General features: G+C 31.5%; 1 protein-coding gene across 3 annotated transcripts in view; it reads left to right on the top strand.

Moving 5' to 3' along the window:
- Positions 1 to 21,497, top strand: part of CENPK (centromere protein K) — a 31,305-nt gene that overhangs the window by 5,847 nt on the left and 3,961 nt on the right. For 2 of the 3 annotated variants that reach the window (XM_045512416.2, XM_010949378.3), the window contains exons 2-8: positions 865 to 1,014; positions 2,887 to 2,943; positions 6,306 to 6,378; positions 10,132 to 10,178; positions 18,143 to 18,225; positions 18,321 to 18,419; positions 19,126 to 19,252. In XM_045512416.2, the coding sequence (XP_045368372.1) occupies positions 898 to 1,014; positions 2,887 to 2,943; positions 6,306 to 6,378; positions 10,132 to 10,178; positions 18,143 to 18,225; positions 18,321 to 18,419; positions 19,126 to 19,252 (603 nt within the window). In that variant the 5' untranslated portion in view covers positions 865 to 897. The remainder of the gene's footprint in view (positions 1 to 864; positions 1,015 to 2,886; positions 2,944 to 6,305; positions 6,379 to 10,131; positions 10,179 to 18,142; positions 18,226 to 18,320; positions 18,420 to 19,125; positions 19,253 to 21,497) is intronic. The other variant, XM_074359057.1, reaches the window with a different exon arrangement.

The raw sequence follows: 21,497 nt of genomic DNA, 5'->3' as shown, positions 1-21,497 counted from the left end.
CAGTAATTGGCATCTTCATTTTTCTAATTGCTTAGGCCCAAGCTTTTAAAATAATAATTGATTCATCTTTTTCTTTGACACTTTGTATACAGACTGTTAGGAAATCATGGTGACTGTATCTTAATATATTTAGACTTGGACATTTTGTACCACCTCAGTGTTATTCTGGTTCCCATCTTACCTGGATCATTGCAGTAGCTTTCTAACTGGTTTTCTTGCCTCTCTCTTTACTGGCTATAGTTAACCAGAATTATGTTAAAGTGTAATTCAAATCATGTCATTTCTCTGTTCAAAACCGTCTAATCACTTAACATCTCAGCCTCAGTTCTTAAAATGGCCCGTGAAGCCCACATGATCTCATCCTATTGTCTCTCTGACCTCATCTTGTATTCTCTGACTTACTTAGTCTGCTCTGATCACATTGGCAACTTTACTGCTTCAGGAACACAGCAGTCATATTCCTACCTCGAGGCCTTTGTACTTGCAGTTCCCTCACCAGTATCTCTTCCCCTAAATATCCATGTCTTACTTTTCTCTCTCCTTCATGTTTTTGCTTAGTTGTCAACTTCTCATTGACCTTACATGACCACCTTATGTAAAATTACATTGCCCTTGTCTCAGCACTCCCTATGTTTTTCTTCCCTGCCTTTCTTTTCTTCACAGTACTTATAAATTATTTGATTTACAATAGTATATATATTTTAATCTTTTAAATTTATTGTTTTTCTCAACTAGACTGTAAACTCAGTGGTAGGAGGGGTTTTTGTCCACTTTGTTCACTGTTACATTTTTAGCTCCCAGGTGAGTATCTGGCAGGTCATGGGTATTCAACAAATACTGTTAAATGAACAATTTTTACTTTAGGTTTTCTTATAAGGTTGAGAAAGTCACAAGCACATGTCATTGAGTCAGCAAGATCTAGATCCAGATAGTACTACAGATATGGAAGATGTTACAGATGCTGAAGAGGAACTTATTAAAAAATGTGAAGAAATGTGGAAAGATATGGAAGAAGTAAGTATCAAGAGATGAAAGTGATATATTAATTACTATAAAAATTAATTCCATTTCAACAGTAGACTTAGGAAAGAAATAATAGTGCTGGTTCTTGAAAGCCATTAGATTATGATATATATTTATATAGTTTTTAGACCTATATGCTTTCATTCAAGAAACATTATACTAGGTAAGCTGTAGAAAGAGAAAAAATTATGGCAATCCTTGCCCTCAAGGAGATTATCATCTAAGGAGGCAATAGCAATTATATTAGAAGTATTGTGTTAAAGTGCAAAGAATATGTGTGTACTTAGGAGAAGTACCAAGCCTAGACTGAAGGAGTCAAAGATAGCTTTCTAAAAGCTATCTAAATGACTCAATTCATTTCTAAAGGATAAATAGGAATTAGCCTGTGAAAATGGGGGAATACAAAGCAGAAAGGACAAAATATATAATGGTTGGAAGAGGTTAGAGAACTCTAAGTAGAATAGTTTGACTTATGTAAATTAGGACTCATTTTGTTGAGTGGATATTATGGTAAATTAGTAAAGAATTATAAACATGAAGATATATGTTGAGGTTTGGGAAAATTACTCTGGTGATTTTGGAAAAGATGGAATATGGAAGAGTGAGACTACAGGTAGAGCCTTCAGGAGGCTCTAGTAGTAGTCCTGGTAAGAAGTACTGAAAGGCTCAATCCTGTCATTGCAAATAGAAGAATAGATTCAAGAGATATTAAGGAAGTTGGACCAAAAGGACTTGAAGGTTAATTGTTGTGGACTGAGGAGGGGGAATTACAGATAGTTTTAGGTTCCTGGTTTGGGCCATTGAGTGGTCAGTAGGGTTATTTCCTAAGATAGAGAACATAGAGGTGGGGACGGTATAGCTCAGCGGTAGAGTGCCTGCTTAGCATGCACAAGGTCCTGGGTTCCCATTAAAATACATAAAATAAATTTAATTACCTCTACCAACAAAAATTAAAACAAATTAAAATATATATATAGAAAGGGGAGAACACATACTTAGGGAGTTTAAGTGGAAGTATGATTTAATTTAGAAAATGTTGTGTTTGAAAGGTGTGTACATTTTCTAAGTTAATGAGATAGAGTCACTTCTGGTACACTGTATGCTTGTAAAAATTTGTTGTACTTAAAGTAGTGTAATGTATGATATAGGCCATAGACATTTTTTGGATCATATTCTTCCCAGTAAAGTTAAGGCAGGTTAGTGGGTTTTTTTCCTTTTTTTAAAATTATTTTTTAACATATAACCTTGGTACACTGGATCATGACTGTATTTTGAAGATACTTTATATAATCTTGTTTTTTTACTTTTGAAAATTTTTTTAATACAGAAATTTAAATTTAAAAGTAACAAATTTTACTGCAACTAAAAATAAACACAAAATTTAAATTGTCCATATTTTTACACAGATATAAATCACTTAACAATTGTGGGGTTTTTTTTTTAATGGAAAAGAAGCAATGTCTCCTGAAGGCTTTATTTTCTTGTGATCTTAACTATCTTCTTACCTCTTTTCTAATTTTTCTATAGTGCTTTCTCTCTTTTTTTTTATATTTCCCATTTTTCCATTGTATAGTTTCTAATTCACTCAAGTTGTTAGTTTGTTTTTTTTTTTCAATGCTCATTTTTTCATTCTGTATTGAGTCTGTTATCTACTTTTACTTTTGATGTATTCACCTTGTTTGGCTGCCTTCCTGATCTTCTTGCTTAGGAAGTGAGGAATTTAAACAAACTTTTCTCTTACATCAGATATTTGTGTATTGTTTTAGTGGAATATTACACTGACTGATATAAAAGGACAGGGAAAGGAAATTGTCTGTGGGTTATATAGTGTGTGACTTGTTTTTCTTTACTTTTTAAATCAAGTGTCAGAATAAATTATCACTTGTTGGAACTGAGACACTCACTGATTCAAATGCTCAGGTATGAATCCTTTTGTTCTTCCTAAAAAATAGGTAAGTGGAATTCATTGTGTTTAGATAAGAAGTGTGTCCATCTATATTTATGCCAAGTATAATAGCTTTGTTAATACCTGTATGCCTAATGATTTGGAAGATTTCTACTCTTTCTGATTTAAGAGAAGTATTCTAAAATTTTTTGAATAAGATGTTATAAATAAATAAGATAATATTTTCTTTATTGTTTATCTAACAACCGTATACATTTAACTTTGAGTGAATTGCTCATTGGCTGCTATTATGGTACCTTGTTAAAAATTAGAATGAAGACCATCCTACTTTATGTTAGATGCAGTAGCCAGTTATTTTACTGTCCAAGTGGAATCTTAACTAGTTTTACCCTAAGCTTAAAAAAAGGATTAAGATATTCACTTTAATAATCAAAGACCTATGGAATTAGTTTAGGAATATACTAGTGGATCAGTGCAACAGATTAAGAATTTAGAATATGACAAAGGTGATAGTTCAATCTTTGCGAAAGGGATGAATTAGTTGATAAATGATGGTGGTACACCTAGATATCCTTCTGGGAGAAAATAAAATTAGACTTCTCTCTTTCATTATATAAACATAAGTTCTAGATAGATTGCTGTAAAAATCTTATAACAAAAGCTTGAGACTATTTATGCAATCTAGGTAGGTACAGGAGAAAACGTCTTGGCTAATAATAGAAAACTAGATATTGTAAAAGTAAACTTAGATGTATTTGACCAAATAGATTAAAATGTTTTCGTGACTAAACGTCTAAGAACAGAGTACAAATAATTCCCATAAAAGTTCTCCAAAACTGGTAGGAGCATGTCAGAAGACAAAGGAACCAATTAAAGGGACTCTTGCAGTCCAAATTTGGTATCCTTTGAGCATCAAAAGAAATAATGGCTTCAATTGATTATAATGATACGAAAACATAAAAATATATGAGTGTAATAATACTCAGTAATAAATGAGAATGAGAGAGATAGAGAAAGAAATGGGGGAAAAACCTACTTTGTCACTTTTGGAAGAGCCTATTACACCAGATCTTCAAAAATTTGTGATAAAAAATTAAGCTAGCTTTTGTAAAAAGAAAAAATTGTATATCGATAAATAAAGTGTTCTGTTATACAACGTAAAACTAAATATTGTATTTGGAAAAACATACAACATATAAATTATCATCTGGTTTCCTTTGGAAATGTCATTCTTGTAGAAATTGAGACCTACTGAATCAGAATTACGGGGATGAAGCCTGTAAGTTTCCTCAATAATTTTCAGGCAGTAAGCCAAACACTGGTTTTGACTCTATCTCCTTATGTAGTTGTGACTAATCAGTATCCTGAGATAGTCAATAATAACATTATCTAAAGAATCCACAGATTGTCTTTTCCTACTGTCTTCAGTGTCCCCAAGATTATTTCCAGGTTTAATGATTCTCTAGGAGTACTCATGGGACTCAGTTTATAGTCATACTAATGGCTGAGATTTATTACATTGAAATGATGCAGAGTAAAATCAGTAAAGGGAAAAGAAGCATGGGGTGAAATTCAGAGGAAACCAGGAACAAGCTTTCAGGAGCCCTCTCCCAGTGGAGTCACATAAGATATGCTTAATTACCCCAGGAGTTGTGACAAGTGTGAAATGTTGTCTAGCAGGGAACCTCATTAGACACTCAGAGCCCAGTGGTTTTTGTCGGGGGGTAGTCATATAGGTACTCTTTGCCTAGCAGTTGTCAAAATACCTGACTCTTGGAAGGAAAGCAGGTGTTCAGCATAAATTAAATTTTTGTACAGTGAACTACTCTTATCAGTTAGGTTGGTGGGAACCATCTCAAGATCTAGGTTCCCAGATGCAAGCCAGGGCCCACCGTTGCAAGCAAGCCTTTACAGATAATCTCAGGCTTACTTTTTAACTCTTTTCTGCATACCTATTAACTCCAAAGCTTCCATATTAAAACTCAATCCATTTTCTAAAGCAAGAAGTTAGATATTTAAGTGGGAAAATGGCAAGATTAAAAAAAATTGTGTTTAAATCATTTTAGAAATACTACTGTTATTTTCTTTTTTAGAAAGGGTTGAATTTTATAGCAGGGTCAGAAATAATTTGGGTGTTTGCTTTAGCTGGGCTTTAGCAAGGTAAGAGCTGTGTTTCATCGGTATAGTATGAGATTAAACTGAAATTACAGTTTTTTAATAGGTTAAAAAATAAGTACCAGTAATTTTATATATTTCATTCTAATATATTCAGGAAAAGTGATGTAGATTCCTTTTCGTTGTGATAGTTTTGCCTAGTTTAAATACTGCTTTTTAAGAATTTTTTCTAGTAATAATAAACATTTATAAATCACTTTATAGTTCACAAAAAACTTTTTTACATTCTTATTTAATTATCTATAAGAAAATAATATTAAACTCTGTTTTGTAAAAATTTTAATGCATGGAAATGCATTTTTATATAATTAAACCTTTCAAAGAGACTAGGTTTTTTTCCTCTGACTGTTCAACAGACAGTATTATGATCGGGAGCAGGGTCTTAGAACTCTGTATCATAAAAATTGGTTAAAGAAAGACAGGACTTGGTGTCCTTTTAGTGTCCTTTTACAGGAATATTTACTGCATTTCTGAAATGTGAATTTTTGATCTGTTTTGCTACCTATAAGAATTATATAGAAGAGATAAATGTTCTGAAATTTAACTTTAAGCATACATAGATTTTAATTTCATGGTCTAATCGGACAACAGATATATCACATAGGTTTGTAATGATCAAAATTATAGTGATTAGAACTACCTAATATCAAAAAATTTATCATAATTTATCTTTGACTAAAGGGGTACACCAATTAACAAATTATTGTGCTGTAAAACTGGTTTTTATATGTGACTTGTGGAACCAGTCTCATTTTATAATTGTCTCTATGTATGTGTTTAAATTTATTTTTAGCTACTCAGATTAATATATTTGCAAGTTTTCTGAAAATGCATAGAGAGGAAAAAGAGCATCTTCAAACCAAATTTGTCTAAAAAACATTGGCAAGAAATAACATATTTTTAAAGAATATTAACATAGGGAATAAACTTAATGTACTCAGGTTCTTTAAGGTTGAATGGTGAAGTTAGAATTGATCGTTTTTAATACTGTATCACTAGCATAATGGCAGTTGATGAGCTATAATTAGTGTAGTTTAAAGCAAAAATTCTGTTTGGAGTGATACTTTTTAATAGTTTAGATGGCTGTTATATTAGCCATATGTGTTAGGAACTTGTATTAAAGAATTAAGACTCTACACTTTCATCTATGAATACATACAAGAAGTGACTGTTTTATTCCCTTGTTTGTTTTGTTTCATAGCTGTCATTATTAATTATGCAAGTGAAATGTTTGACTTCTGAACTCAGTCAATGGCGGAAAGAAACTCCTGAAAGTAAGATTCTTATTTTTAGGTTTATATTTTTGTGAACAAATTAATGGTGAATTAATTTAATGGTCACAAGAATTCAAGATCCATTTAGCTTTCTTGAAATTACCTAAATTCCATTGATATTAGGATGTCACCTTAATTTTCTTTTCTTACATATATTATTTTATGCTTATTTTATTATTATAGATGAATGTATCTGTCTCACATTAGAGTATAGTAATCTTGATTATGGAGACTTTACTAATAGCCATCATTGTTTTATATGCTCCAGTAGAAACTGTAAATTGTTTCTTAATGAATGAAACTTACCTAGTGGAAGAGAGAAATTCTTTTAGATGCTTATTTACATAAGGGCCACATAGATTTTATGTTGCCTTTTGACTTGTCCAACTGAGGCCAACTATATTTTTGCTTTTAGTGGAGAAAAAAAAGATGACTTAAAAATTTGTAGTTATAATAATAGAAGATATTTTTGTCTTATGAAAGCCTACATTTCTCTGTTGCATTTTTACATCTGTATTTGATCTTCTGTATAGATTGCACCCTTTTTATTTTTTTGTATGTCTCCCTTCTTTCTCCTGTCCCCTGTCTCCTTTCCTTTAGTTCCCCCTACTTCCTTTCTTAGTTTCTTTTGTAGGCTTATCTTTCTCTATTCCAGTTATTGGAATTCTTTTCTCCTCATTCTCTTCCTAGACAATTTTATCTGCATTCTTTTCTTCAATTACTATATTCATGCCAATGTCCACCACTGTTCTATGTCTTCACTACCATCTAGTAATCTTTTTAATTTTAGCACTTCTGCTAGGTACCTATATACAATTGTGATTTTAATTTACATTCAACTGTGTATCATATTGCCTCCTCTAGCATTATATTGACCATCTCAGTGACTACTCATACTCTGTTGTTAAAATGTTGGTGTTTTCCAAATGACTACATTCAGCTTTTTTCACTTCTTTCTTTTTATGCTCTTTCAGGATTATATTTTCTGCTTCTATTTTTATGTGTTATATTTGTATTAGACTTCTATATTAGCTTGCTAGGGCTGCCATAACAAAGTAGCATGGACTGGGTTGCTTAAACAACAGAAATTTATTTTCCCATTATTGTGGAGGCTAGAAGTCCAGGATTAAGGTGCTTGCAGGGATGATTTCTTCTGAGGCTTCTCCCTGTGTCTTAACAGGGTCACCTGTCTGTGTTCTAATCTCTTTGTATAAGAACACCAGTCATAACTGAGTAGGGCTTACCATGATGACCTCATTTTAACTTAATTACCTCTTTAAAGATCTAGCTCCAAATACATTCACATTTTGAGGTATTGGGGATTAGGATTTCAAATTATGCATTTAGACAGGGTGGGAAAGGGTGGAGGAATGGGGAAAGGACGTAGAATTGTAACAACTCTCAAGTCTATATATCCAAATCAAACTTCTTTGTAACATCACACTTTACATATCCCTCTACCTTCTAGATATCCTTTCCGAATTATTCTACAGATGCCTCAGATTCATGAATTGATCTCCATTCCTTGACCCACTGAATGGGATCTATTTGATCAGCCATGATTTTAAAAGTCCTTCTAGATACTTCTAGATTTTTCGTATTTCACATATAGTCTGTAAATACTGAGCCCTACTGCCACAGATTTACTTTAGGCCTTTATCACCAATCCACTACTTTATTATAATAAACTTTTTATCTCTTGATCAGGTTTTTTTTTAGTTCTAGAAATGTTTAAACTTAAAAGTTGAAGGTCCAACTTCATTCTTTCGCGTATGTATTACCTAGTTTTCCCAGTAGTTTTGTTGAGAAAACTGTTCTTTCCCGCATTGAATTGTCTTAGCACTCTTGTCAAAAATCAATTGATCACACAGTAAGAATTATTATTTCTGGGCTCTCTATTCTTTTCCATTGGTCTGTATATGTATGTCTCTATGCCAGTAGCACATTGCTTTCATTACTATGTCTTTTCAGTAAGTTTTGAAATAGGAAATATGAGACCTTCAACTTTGTTCTTTTAGGAAGGATTTCTCTATTTCTACAAAAAAAATAATTGGGATTTTGATAGGAATTTTACTGACTCTGTATATTGCTTTGGTGTTGACATCCTAATATTAAATATTAAGTCTTATAATCCTTGAACACATGATTTTTTTTTCTATTTGTTGGTGTGTCTTTAATTTGTTTTGTCAGCATTGTGTAGTTTTCAGTACACAAGTTTTTTGCCTCCTGAGTTAAATTTGTTCTTAAGTACTTTATTCTTTTGAATGCTGTATGTCAGAAAATTTTAAATTTTTATTTTTCTAACTATCATCACCCCTTACATACACACATTGTACTGGTAACACTGAACACATTGATCTGTTGGTCAAATACCTACTGTGCTTAGGGTTGCGAGTCCCATAGGCTACCATACTGGAAAGACTTCTAAAATCTTTATATTCTTAGAGCCTGCCATATTGTACTGGTTGAAATGATTGAATGAATATTGAAATGCTACTTTTGGCCACACTGGCCAAGAGGGAGATTTTTAAGCTTTATGTTCTTAGTATCCTTTTCATTGTATAGCCTTCCTGGGGCTGCCTATAATTAATTCAAATATAGGGCCTATGAAGCACATAGCTTTTTCCTGTTAAAAGATCCTCTAGAATAGCAGATAGCTTAGAAAGTTTTTAGTAACATATCATTTGTGAAATTTTCAATAGCACTTTATTAGGAAAGGTAAACTTTTTTAAGTTTAAGGGTTGAACTTTTCCAAGTGTAAGGGTTTGATTTTGCTACCAGAATTACAATGAACTCTTAGTTTATGCTCGTAAGACTGGCAAAAATTTTAGAAGTCTTTATAGTATCTTATTTATTGCTCCTAGGAAATTTTAAAACAAGAATCCAGCATCCTGTTTTAAAATTCAAAATACACATTTTAATCTATGAAATTTCATTTCTGGGAATCTGTCCCACAGAAATGAAAGCACCAGTATTAAAGACACAAATAAGAGAATGCTTCCTGCATTATTGTTTTTTGTTGCTAAAAATTAGACACAAAGTCATAGCTCAGTCAACAGCAGAATTACTTAATACATTATGGTATATTCACTCTGTGGAATATAATGCAGCATAAAAAAGTATGAATTAGGTGGAGTGTATAGCTAAGTGGTAGAGTGCCTGCTTAGCATGTGTGAGGTCCTGGGTTCAATCCCCAGTACCTCCATTTAAATAAATAAATAAATAAACCTAATTACCTCCCCTTAAAAATTTTTTTGTTTTAATTTATGAATTAGACTTATACCAAATGAACAGAAAGGATTCCCATGGGGAGTTTTGTTGAATGACAATACAAATAATGTGTATGATATGATCCTATTCTTAAAACCAGCAATAACCCTCATATGTATATGTACAAATATATATATACAAATATATATGTATGCATAGAATCATATGACCACAGAAAACTATTTAAGCAACATGCTATAGATTATTAATTTTTTTTGAGGGATAGGGAAAACAAAATGAGAAAATAAAAAGGCACTAAAAACAAAATGCATAAATGTCACATTAAAATTATATTTAAGTTGGCTATATGTGTAAAGATGTTAAATAAAACTAATTTCATAGAAACTGTACACATTTTATTAAATGTTCTATAATATATAAATGGAAAGAAAAGGGGGTATCTTTGAAACTACAGAATCAAATTCTTGGTTTTTGAGAGTTAACTAAGCATATGTATAATTTTATTTCATTTTGTTCCTGTAGTGATTCCACTGAAGGAAGAAGTTCTGGTGGCATTAGGAAAAGAAGAGGTAAGTCACTTAATGAATTTATAGTAATCCCAAATAATTTGTAAGTAGAAATGTTTTGGATAAGTTCATGCTGTGACAAGTAAGATAAAACCATTTTAAAATCGTATTTTTTATTGAACAGAATATTTTTAAAAATTTGGATTTTGAATTTAATATGTAAATTTTACTCTTGTGTTCAATTTTCAGCTGATTAAACTCTTCATAATAAAAGCAAAAAGGTTAAACATAGCTAATGTTCATACATATATCTGTCCTTCTCAAAAGTTAACATAAATGTTGATAAAGACATGTTTTTAAAGTGTAAGGTTTTTAGACCAAAGTGTAGGAGGGAAGATAGAAACAGAAGAATTTTAAAGAAGGTTATAGAGCATGGAAATAGTATCTGTGTGCCTGAAAAAGAAATGGGGATGATAAGAGAGATTATCTACCCTACAGAACTGAAGAAAGTCTTTGGATTTGAAAGAACTTGGTACTTCAAAATTCAGTGTTTAAGTGTGAAACTAAAAACAAGGAGATTTCTTTAAAGTAAGAACAGACTATTAGACCCTGTCTCCCTTTCTCTTTCCCTGTCTCTTTTGTGATCAAGCAGCTAACTTTTACCCACAAGCCTGAAAACTGGAAGTGTATGGTATGGAGACATTAAAGTATTGAGAATCTGGACTCAGTGATACCAGGTTGGGTGTTTAGTAGATGTGGTGTGAGGTCAAAAATCAGAAGGTTCAAGTCAACATTTTTATACTTGTATTGTGGAAGTACCAACTCTTGATCTGTCTCTTGAGGCCCTGCAGTCCGGTATAAAAGAAGCCTCAGACTGGAGGTAAAATAATCTTCTCTGAAAAATCTAAATGGCTCAGGGAAAAAAGTCTATAAGTATTAATATATGGGGGTTCCCAGTGAAAAGCAAGGCGGCTATACATCAGAAGCCTCACTCATAAACAGAGTATGTTTTTTGAGTTTTAAATGTGAATGGCCAACTTTTATTCAACTTAGTATTGGACTTCCTAGCCATAGCAATCAGACAAGAAAAAGAAATAAAAGGAATCCAAACTGGAAAGGAGGAAGTAAAAGTGTTTTCAGATGACGTGATAGCATACATAGAAAATCTGAAAGTCATTACCGGAAAACTACTGGAGCTCATCAGTGAATTTAGTGAATTTATGGGTTACAAAATTAATATACAGAAATCTGTTGCATTTCTATACATTAACAATTAACTATCAGAAAGAGATATTATGGGAACAATCCCATTTATCATTTATCATCACATCAAAAAGAAAATACCTAGGAATAAACCTACCTAAGGAAGTAGAAGACCTATACTTGGAAAACTGTGACAGTGATGAAAGAAATTGAAGACACAAGCAGATGGAAAGGTATACTATGTTCTTGGATTGAAAGAATTAATATTGTTAAAATGACCATACTGTCCATGGCACTCTGCAGATTCAGTGTAATCCCTATCGAAATACTAATGGCATTTTTTTCACAGAACTAGAACAAATAATTTTTAAATTTGTAGGGAAACACAAAAGACCCTGAATAGCCAAAATAATATTGAAAAAGAAGAACAGTGCTTGAGATATTACACTCACTGACTTCAGATTATACTGCAAAGCTACAACAACCAAAACACTATGGTGCTGGCACAAAAACAGACACATAGATCAATGGAACAGAATAGACAGTCCAGAAATAAAACTACAGACTTATGGTCAATTAATCTACAACAAAGGAGACAAGAATATACAATGGAGGAAAGAGTCTCTTCAATAAGTGGTGCTAGGAAAACTGGACAGCTACATGTGAAATAATGAAATTGGCACATTCACTAATACTATGTATATAAATAAACTCAGAATAGATTAAAGACCTAAATATAAGATTTGAAACCATAAAATTCCTAGGGGAAAGCATAAGCAGAACACTCTTTGACTTAAATCATAGCAATATTGTTTTGTATCTGTCTCCTAGAGTAAATGAAATAAAAGCAATAATAAACAAATGGGACAATACCAAACTAAAAAGTGTTTGCACAGTGAAGAAGACTATCAACAAACAATAAGACCACCTATTGAATGGAAGAGGATGTTTGCAAAGGATATATCTGATAAGGTGTTAATATCCAAAATATACAAAGAACTCATACAACTCAACATCAAAAAAATAAACAAACCAATTAAAAAAAGAGTGGAAGATCTGAATAAACATTTTTCCAAGGAAGACATTCAGATTATCAACAGGCACGTGAAAAGATGCTCAACATCACTAATCATCAGGGAAATGCAAATCAAAAACCACAATGAGGTATCACCTCACATCTATCAGAATGGCTGTCATTGAAAAGAATACAAATAACAAGAGAGGATGTGGAGAAAAGGGAACCCTTGTATACCATTGATGGGAATGTAAATTGGTGCAGCCACTATGGAAAATGGTATGGAGGTTTCTCAAAAAACTAAAAATAGAACTACCATATGACCCAGCAATTCCACTCCTGGGTATTTATCTGAAAAAAGGAAAACACTAATTTGAAAAGATATTTGCACACCAATGTTCATAGCAGCATTATTTACAACTGGCAAGATAGGGAAGTATCCTAAGTGTCAATCAACAGATATGGATAAAGAAGAGGTCACGTGTGTGTGTGTGCGCGCACGCGTGCGCGCACACACACACACAATGGAATACTACTCAGCCATAAAAAAGAATGAAAATTTTGCCATTTGTAGTGACATGGATGGACTTAGAGGGTATTATGCTAGTGAAATTAGTCAGATGGGGAAAGACAAATACCACATATCATATGTGGAATCTAAAAAAATATGACAAACTAGTGAATATGACAAAAAAGAAGCAGACTCACAGATATAGAGAACAAACTAGTAGTTACTAGTAGGGAGAGGGAAGAGTGAAGGCAGGGTATAGGAATAGGGGTTTAAGAGGTACAAACTATTATGTATAAAGTAAGGATATATTGTACAGCATAGGAGAGATAGCCAATATTTTATAATAACTATAAATGGAATATATCCTTTAAAAATTGTGAATCACAGTGGGGAGGGTATAGCTCAAGTGCTAGAGTGCATGCTTAGCATGCATGAGGTCTTGTGTTCAATCCCCAGTACCTCCTCTAAGAATAAATAAATAAACCTAATTATCTCTCCCTGCAAAGAAAAATTGTAAATCACTATATACCTGTAACTTATATAATATTGTACATCAACTATACTTCAGTTAAAAAGAAAGGCCAGCCAGTGATTATTGACATTTGTGAAATACCTCCAAATACAAAGGCAGAAATCCAGAATAACTGACAAAGATGAATCATAAGGAAATAGAGACAATTCAGGGAACAAAGAGAACTTAGTAAAATAACATCTTCAGAGAGATAAAAAAATTTGTTTAGTCCACTAAATAACAGAATGTAAATTTTAAAAAGGGACAATTTTACACCCCCTAGGATGACTATCATCAAAAGACAGATAATAATAAGTGTTGGTGAAGTTCCAGAGAAATTAGAGCACTTACACACTGCTGGTGAGATTGTGAAATGGTGCAGCCACTTTTGATGACAGTCTGCTAGTTCCTCAAAAGGTGATAGAAATATTCTTTGAACCAGCAGTTTCTCTCCTAGGTATATACCGAAGAGAAATGAAAATATGTGTGTCCGCACAAAAACTTACCCATGAATGTTTATAGCAGAATTTTTCTTAATGGCCAAAAAGAGGAAACAACCCAATGTTGATCAGCTGGTGGAAGGATAAATAAAATGTGATATATCTGTACAATGGCATATTTGTCAATAAAAAGAAATAAAGTATTGATATAAGGGCATATATACTGATATGGATGTACTTTGAAAACATTATGCTTAATTAAAGAAGCCATTCAGGAAGGATCACGTATGATTCCATTTATATGAAAATTCTATAGAGACAGAAAATAGATGTTACTTGTTGATTAAGGCTGGATATTTGGAGAGGAAACAGGGAGTGTCTGCTAGATATTAATGGCTACTGCTAACAAGTGTCCCTGTGAGATGATAAAAATGTTCTAAAATTGGTTATGCTGATGTTTGCACAACTCTATGAATATACTAAAATTACACACTTTAAATGGGTGAATAGTATGGTATGTGATTTATATCTCAATAAAGCTGTTACTGTCAATCAGAGGTGAAGTAAGAGCCCTTCTGTTTTCTTTTTTTTAATGGAGGTACTAGGGATTGAACCCAGGACCTTGTGCTACTAAGCATGTGCTGTACCACTGAGCTACTTCCCTTCCCCGTTTTCATTTTAACTATTACAGATAAAAATAACAAAGGAGTCAGATATTTAGCTTGTCTCTCATTATTTTGCATTTTCTTGTGCATCCAGTGAGCCAACTTTCAGAGAATTGTTTCTATTATTTTTAACTTTCAGTGATAATTTCTTCCTGCAGTAACTGACCTTAGTGCAGCTGATGCCTTAGATCTTTCTTGCACACTTCTTTTTATTCTCTTAATGGTGTCTTTTGAAGGGTTTAAATTCCTAATTTGATTAACCCAACTTAATTAAGTTTTTTTTTAAAGATTTATACTCAAATATAAAAATATTTGCTCAACTTGCAGTCAGAGATTTTCCTGCATTTTTTTTCTTTTTTTAAGAAATTTTAAAGTTTTACATTTAGTATTTGGATCTGTGACCAATTTTGAAATAACGTTTATATGTGGAATGAGTTATTGATAAAAGTTCTTTTTTTTCATATGCATACTAATTGTTCCCGCACAAACTGTTGAAAAATTGTTTTCTTTCTTTTGAATTTTCTTTGCACATGCATTGAAAATTAATTGACCATATACATGTGGATCTATTTCTAGACTCTCCATTTTTCTTCCATTCTGTGCTGTGGATGTTTATCTTCCTTTGTTCTGTGCTTCTGTCTTTAGGTCAAATACCATATTGTTTTGTTTACTGAAGATTTGTAATGTCTTGAAATTAAATAGTATGAGTTCTAACTTTGTTGTTCTTTACCAAAATTGTTTAGTATTTTCATATAAATTAGAGTTGGCTTGTCTATCCCATAAGTAAGCTAACTGAAATTTTGACTGCGATTGCCTTGAATCTGTAGTTCTAATCGAGGAGAAGTGACATCTGCTACATACTGAGTTCAGTTCAAATCCATGAGTATGGTCTCTGTATTTATTAAGGTCTACATTTATTTGGTATTTTGAAAGTTTATCTCACCAATGTTTTGTAATTCACTGTATCAACAGACTAAAAAAGAAAAAAGCATTTGATGATTTCAATGAATTAAAAAAAAAATGACAAAACTCAATATTCATGATTTTAAAAAAGACTATAAATTATAATGGAAGTGTGCAGGTCTTGTACATGTTTTAACAAATTCATCCATTTAGTATTTCATATTTTTATGTTATTAAAATTGTATTCCTTTTTAAAATTTCAATTTCCAATTATTTATTGCTAGTATGTACAAATACAATTAATATTTATATATTAATCTTGTCTCTAGTGTTCATGATAAAGCCCTTTTTCTAATAGCTTTTTTGTAGATTCTGTAGGATTTTCTATATTAGCTAGTCATATCATTTGCAGTCAAGGCAGTTTTATTTATTCTTTTCCATCTGGATGCTTTTTATGCCTTTTTTTTTTTTTTGGCTTTTTGTACTGTCCTAGAATATTTAGTAATATACTGAATTCAAGTGGGCAGAATGGACATTTTTGCCTTATTCCTAATCTTAGTAGATAGCATTTGCTCTTTCACCATTAAGTGTATGTTAGCAGTAAATTTTTCATAGATACCATTAATAAAATTGAGAAAATTACCTCCTGTTATAATTTATGAAGTCTTTTAAAAATCATGCATTAATATTGAATTTTGTCTTTATTTTTTCTGAATTTATTGAGAAGATGTTTTTTCTTTTTCAGTTTGTTAATATAGTAAATTTCATTGATAAATATTTAAAAACTGACTTCAGCTGTTTAAGTTTATTCCTAAGGATAGACTCCACTTTGCTGTAATGTATTAATCTTTTAAATTTATGGTTGAACTTAATTTGCTAAAATTTTTTAAAGATTTTTGTATCTATTTTTTGAGAGATACTGGTCTGTGGTTTTCTTTTCTTGTAACATCTTTGTATCAGGGTAATACAAGGCTAATAGAATGATTTCAGAACTAATCTCTCTTCAAAAGAATTTGTATAAAATTAGTATTACTTACTCCTTAAATGTTTGTCAGAATTTATAGGTGAAGCTGTCTGAGTCTGGAATTTTATGTGTGTGAAAATGTTAAACTATAATTTCAGTTTCTTTATGGCTAGTCAGGTTTTCTATTTTTCCCTGAGCTTTGGTAGTTTGTGACTTTCAAAGAGTTTGCTCATCTATGTATCAAATTTATTGACATAAAATTATTCATAGCGTCACTCCATTACCATTTTAATGTTTGTAGTAATGCCAGTTTTCCCACTCCTGATGTTGGTAATTTATGTCCTTTTTTCTCCTTTAATTAGTTTGGGTAATTTTATTGACCTCAGCGAATCAGCTTTGGGTTTCATTGCTTTTTTCCTATTTTTGTTTTCTATTTCATTGATTCAACTTTTTATCATTTTTTTCTTCAGCTTATTTTTTATTTTATTTGCTCTTTTTCTAGTTTCTTATGGTGGAAGCTGAGGTCATTAAATGACAGCTTTTTTCTAGTATGAGCTTTTAGTAGTGTAAATTCTCATCTGAGTACCTCTTTTGCTTCATCCCAGAAATTTTAATTTTATTTTTATTTTCAGAAGTGCATAATAATTTTTTATTTTCCTACTGATTACTTCTTTCATCCATGGATTATTTAGAAGTGTGTTTTCATTATCCAAATATTTGCAGATTTTTCCAGGTATCTTTCTATTATTGATTTTTTAAAATTACATTATTGGATCATATTTAATGTAATATCAACATGGCTGCATTAAAATTACATGATTTTTCTTTCCTATTTGTCCTACCTTTTCTCTGTTCCTGTTTGCCTGTCTTCTTACTTTCTTGGATTGTGTATTTTTAAAAATAAGCACATTATTTACATTATTAGCTTATTAGTTATATCTCTTTTTTCATAGTGACTCTAAGGTTTATAATATACAGCCTTATATTACCACTGATTTAGATTTATAAAAAGCTAATGGAAACCCTTAAACATCAGGAGAATGGAACTAGCTAATGTATTCTAGAAACTAAAGGATTCTTAAAATCTAGAGCTTATTGTTAACCCCCTATAGCCACACAGCCTTCTTTTGTGTTCCTCAGATACCTTCAGCATACTCCTGCCTCAGGGCCTTTATACTTACAGTTCCCTTTGCCTAGGACATTCTTTTGCTAGATAGTGACATAGGTTACATTTGCCTTCTCTCTCTGCTACTAAACTGTTAACTGATTAGAGAGGTCTTTTCATATCATCCTACCTAAAAAAGCCATCCCTGCTCCTCATTTCTATACTCTTGTTTTGACTTATTTTTACTTCATGGTACTTATCCCTCCCTGGACTTACAAATTTGTTTGTCTGGATTCCTCTCTTTGTTCTGTTCACCATTACATCCCTGACTCCTTCAACGATGCCTGGTGGTCAAAAACTGATCAATAAATGTTGACTAAGTGATATTAATTTGTGTCTCTTTTGTATAGTCTCCTTAGAAAAAAGACCTCATCTTCCTTTTTACTCAAAATTCACCACTAAATTGCCTTTCAGTATGAAATTAAAATTTATTGCTCAAACTCCTTATATTTTTTAATTTAACAGTGAAATATTACAAAGAACTTAGTACCTGCTGTGTATTTCCCTTTCAAAGACTTTCTCCTGGGCTTTTTTGCTATTGATTTCTGAATATATATTCTAGACCAATATGTAAATTTCACCATCGTTCAGAAATATAATTTTTTATAGGATTAAAGACTAAGCAATTAATTTTAATTATTTCATTCTAGTTCCAAAAATTGAGAGGTGACCTTGAATTGGTACTATCTACTATTCAGTCAAGGAATGAAAAGTTAAAGGAAGATTTGGAAAGGTATATTTAAAAGTACCGTTAATCATTGATACATATTGACTTGGTATTAATATTTTATTTGACTATTGTTTATTTTGTTTTTCCATGTTTTAAAGGGAGCAAAAATGGTTGGATGAACAGCAACAGATACTGGAATCTCTTAGTGTACTACACAATGAATTGAAACATCCGGTTGTGACATTTTCTGAATCAAGGTATTGATTTTGTGTTCTAGGTTTTTAAATTAGGAGAAATTATTTCCTTTTTAAAGTTACATGAAATATGTAGATGAAAAAAAAGGTAAATTTTACCAGAAATTGTGAGTCTTACTCTAACTTTTGCTAATTGTTAGATTATGTAATCTTTTAATAATTCTTTGAGTAATTTGAATTTTAGTTTTCCTACACATGAAGTAGAGAATATTTCTCTCAAAAAAATGATGTAAATGAACTTATTTACAAACTGGAAATAGACTCATAGACATAGAAAACAAACTATGATTATTACCAGAAGGGAAAGGGAAGGAAAGGAGGGATAAATTAGGAGTTTGGGATTAACATATACACAGTACTATATATCAAATAGGTAAACAATAGGACCCACTGTATAGCACAGGGAACTGTATATTCAATATCTTGTAATAACCTATAATGGAAAAGAATCTGAAAAAATATATATATACGTGTAACTGAATCACCTTGCTGTACACCTGAAATTAACATAACATTGTAAGTCAACTATACTGCAATTAAAAAAAAGCCAGTTATTTGATTTGAAAGTTTTGGGGAAAAAACTGAAGTTTGAAAAAATATTTTGAAGTTTTAAAAAAATTTTTTGATCAACTTTATGAGTAACCAGTTGCATATACTTTTGTATTTTATCAGTGAAATATTTCTCTTAATTTATTTTGAAATCTGTTAGAATCTTTAATCAGCTGAAAACTAAAATGCGTGACATAAAGGAATATAAGGAAAAAATCTTAGTTACCTTGGGCGAGTTTCTAGAAGACCATTTTCCTCTGCCTGATAGAAATGTTAAAAAGAAAAAGGTAAGTTTCAAAGAAGACATTAATGTAGATATTCTTATATGAAATTGTTTCAGATAGGTTCAAGTATAAATTTTCTGATATATTTTTGTACATTATACATTTCAAAGATATATACACATGGATACATGTACAGAAATATTCAATGTACAGAAATATTCAATCATCAATCGCATTATTGTATTTGTTGAAAAATTAGAAGCAACCTAGTTACTCAATAAAATAGGACTAAATACTTTTTTTACATTGTATCCATATGATGGGAAAAATGCAGCTTTTAAAAATAAGGTATTGAGCACTATCAAAGGAGTTTATAAAATGCTCACAGATTATTGTTAGATGGGAAAAACTCAGATGATTGAATTGTATGAGTCTAATTTGTACCAAAAAATGTAATAATGCTTGTGTCTGGGGCTAGAATTGTAGGTGAGATTTGTTTTTGTTTTCATTTTTACTTATGTTCCAAATTTTCCATAAAAAACATGTAACTTTTAAAATCAGAAGGTATCTGTTAATTAGGGTAAGTTACTAGCTATTTTAATAGTAGTTATGATGGAATAAACCTTTTCCACAAAAGCAAATAGATATTTCATTGAGTTTCAGAAGATTGGGAACAACACTTTAATTCCTTTTTTAAAAACAGTAAATGCACAACATTGTAAACTGCTTATACTTCAATTAAAATAAGTAATTAATTAAAAAATAAAACCAGTATATGGTATAAATAAATGGAACTTGTAGAAATGGAATAGACACAAAGGATATCTTTGGCATATTTTTTAAAAATCTCAAGACTTGGTGGGGGATTTCTCCATTCTTCTGGGATGGAATGTTCTCTGTAGACGTCTGAGGGCAGCCTGTAGATGTCTTGTTGCTTCTGACTATATGCCTGAAGAGTTCTTTATCTTTGAACTTCAGTAACTTAACAGGGATATGTCACAGTGTTGATCATTCAATATCAGTTTTGCTTTGAAGATGACACTGTTTCCAGGGGCAGATTTAGAAATCATTTCATGGAAATTATATTTTATTATATCATATTCTTATGTTGAAACATTTTTTCTTTGTCTGCTTTCATTATATTTTTCCTCTGGATTTTCTTGGATTGTCTCAAAGCTTTATATTTTCATTTGTGCCTAGCTGCTTCTTATTTCTTTATCAGTTCTATAATTGTGTTTACTTTCATTACTAGTGAATGATATGCTGCTTTTTGCCATTTTTTCATTTAGTATGGTATTAGGGGACAGATTTTGAGATCCAGCTTTACTGTCTTTACTCAGGAATCGCAGTTTTGTTTTTTTTTTTCTTTTGTTTTGTTTTTTTAACTATTTCTTTAATGTGTTTGTATTTCCATAAGACCTGATAAGGACTCCATGGCAGTCTTTGACTTTTGTCAGGAAAGTACTAGATGTCCCCATACTTGGAGACTTTGCAGTTAATTGAATAATTGTCTGAACTTAAAAGTTAATGATTAGGTTTATTATTATCCTGGGAGATTTCTAGCAGTTTCCCTTAGAAACTTGTCCTAGTGAACATTTTCAACAGTAATTTGGATAAAGAGGTAGAAGACATGGTCATTAAAGTTTACAAATGATGTGAAACTAAGAGGACTAGATAGTAAAGTTATTGGATGACAGAATTAAAGACTGTTTTTCAACTGGCCAAAATAAAAGAGGATGGCCCAAATAAAATTGGATGATACTTAGTGGAGAATAGAATATCTTTCTTGGGTTTAAAATGTTCAGTAATGAAGGAGACATATCTTAGCTAAATATAATGAAAGAGACTTCAGCATTTTAGCTGATGGTGTTCTTAGATAAAGGTCGGCAGGGTGAAATAGATGTCCAGAAGCTAATGCAATCTCAAACTTAATGAATAGAATTCCAACATCTACAGGTATGGAAATGAGTCTTTTCTTTTCATCTTTGATTTTCAAATCATACCTATACCATTGTGGAGACTGGATGTTTTTAAAAAGGCAAATGAGAGCACATTCAGAGAACAACCATGATATTGAGGAGCTGCAAGTCTATGAAAAATAATTGAAGAAACTCCTGAAGACTAATATGGAGAAGACATGGAGTTCATAATAGCTGTCCTCAAATATTTGAGGAACTCTTGGATAGAACTGGAATGAGATTTATTCTCTGTCATTCCAAGGAAAAAATAACTACTGAGTTGAGTTAACATTAGGAACTGTCAAAAACTATAGAAAGATGAACAAGCCTCCCTGGGAAGCAAGTTTCCT

Source organism: Camelus bactrianus, chromosome 3, assembly GCF_048773025.1.
Source record: "Camelus bactrianus isolate YW-2024 breed Bactrian camel chromosome 3, ASM4877302v1, whole genome shotgun sequence".
Classification (NCBI taxonomy): Eukaryota; Metazoa; Chordata; class Mammalia; order Artiodactyla; family Camelidae; genus Camelus; species Camelus bactrianus.
The sequence above is the reverse complement of the archived record's forward strand: the minus strand, read 5'-3'. Positions and strand labels throughout refer to the sequence as shown.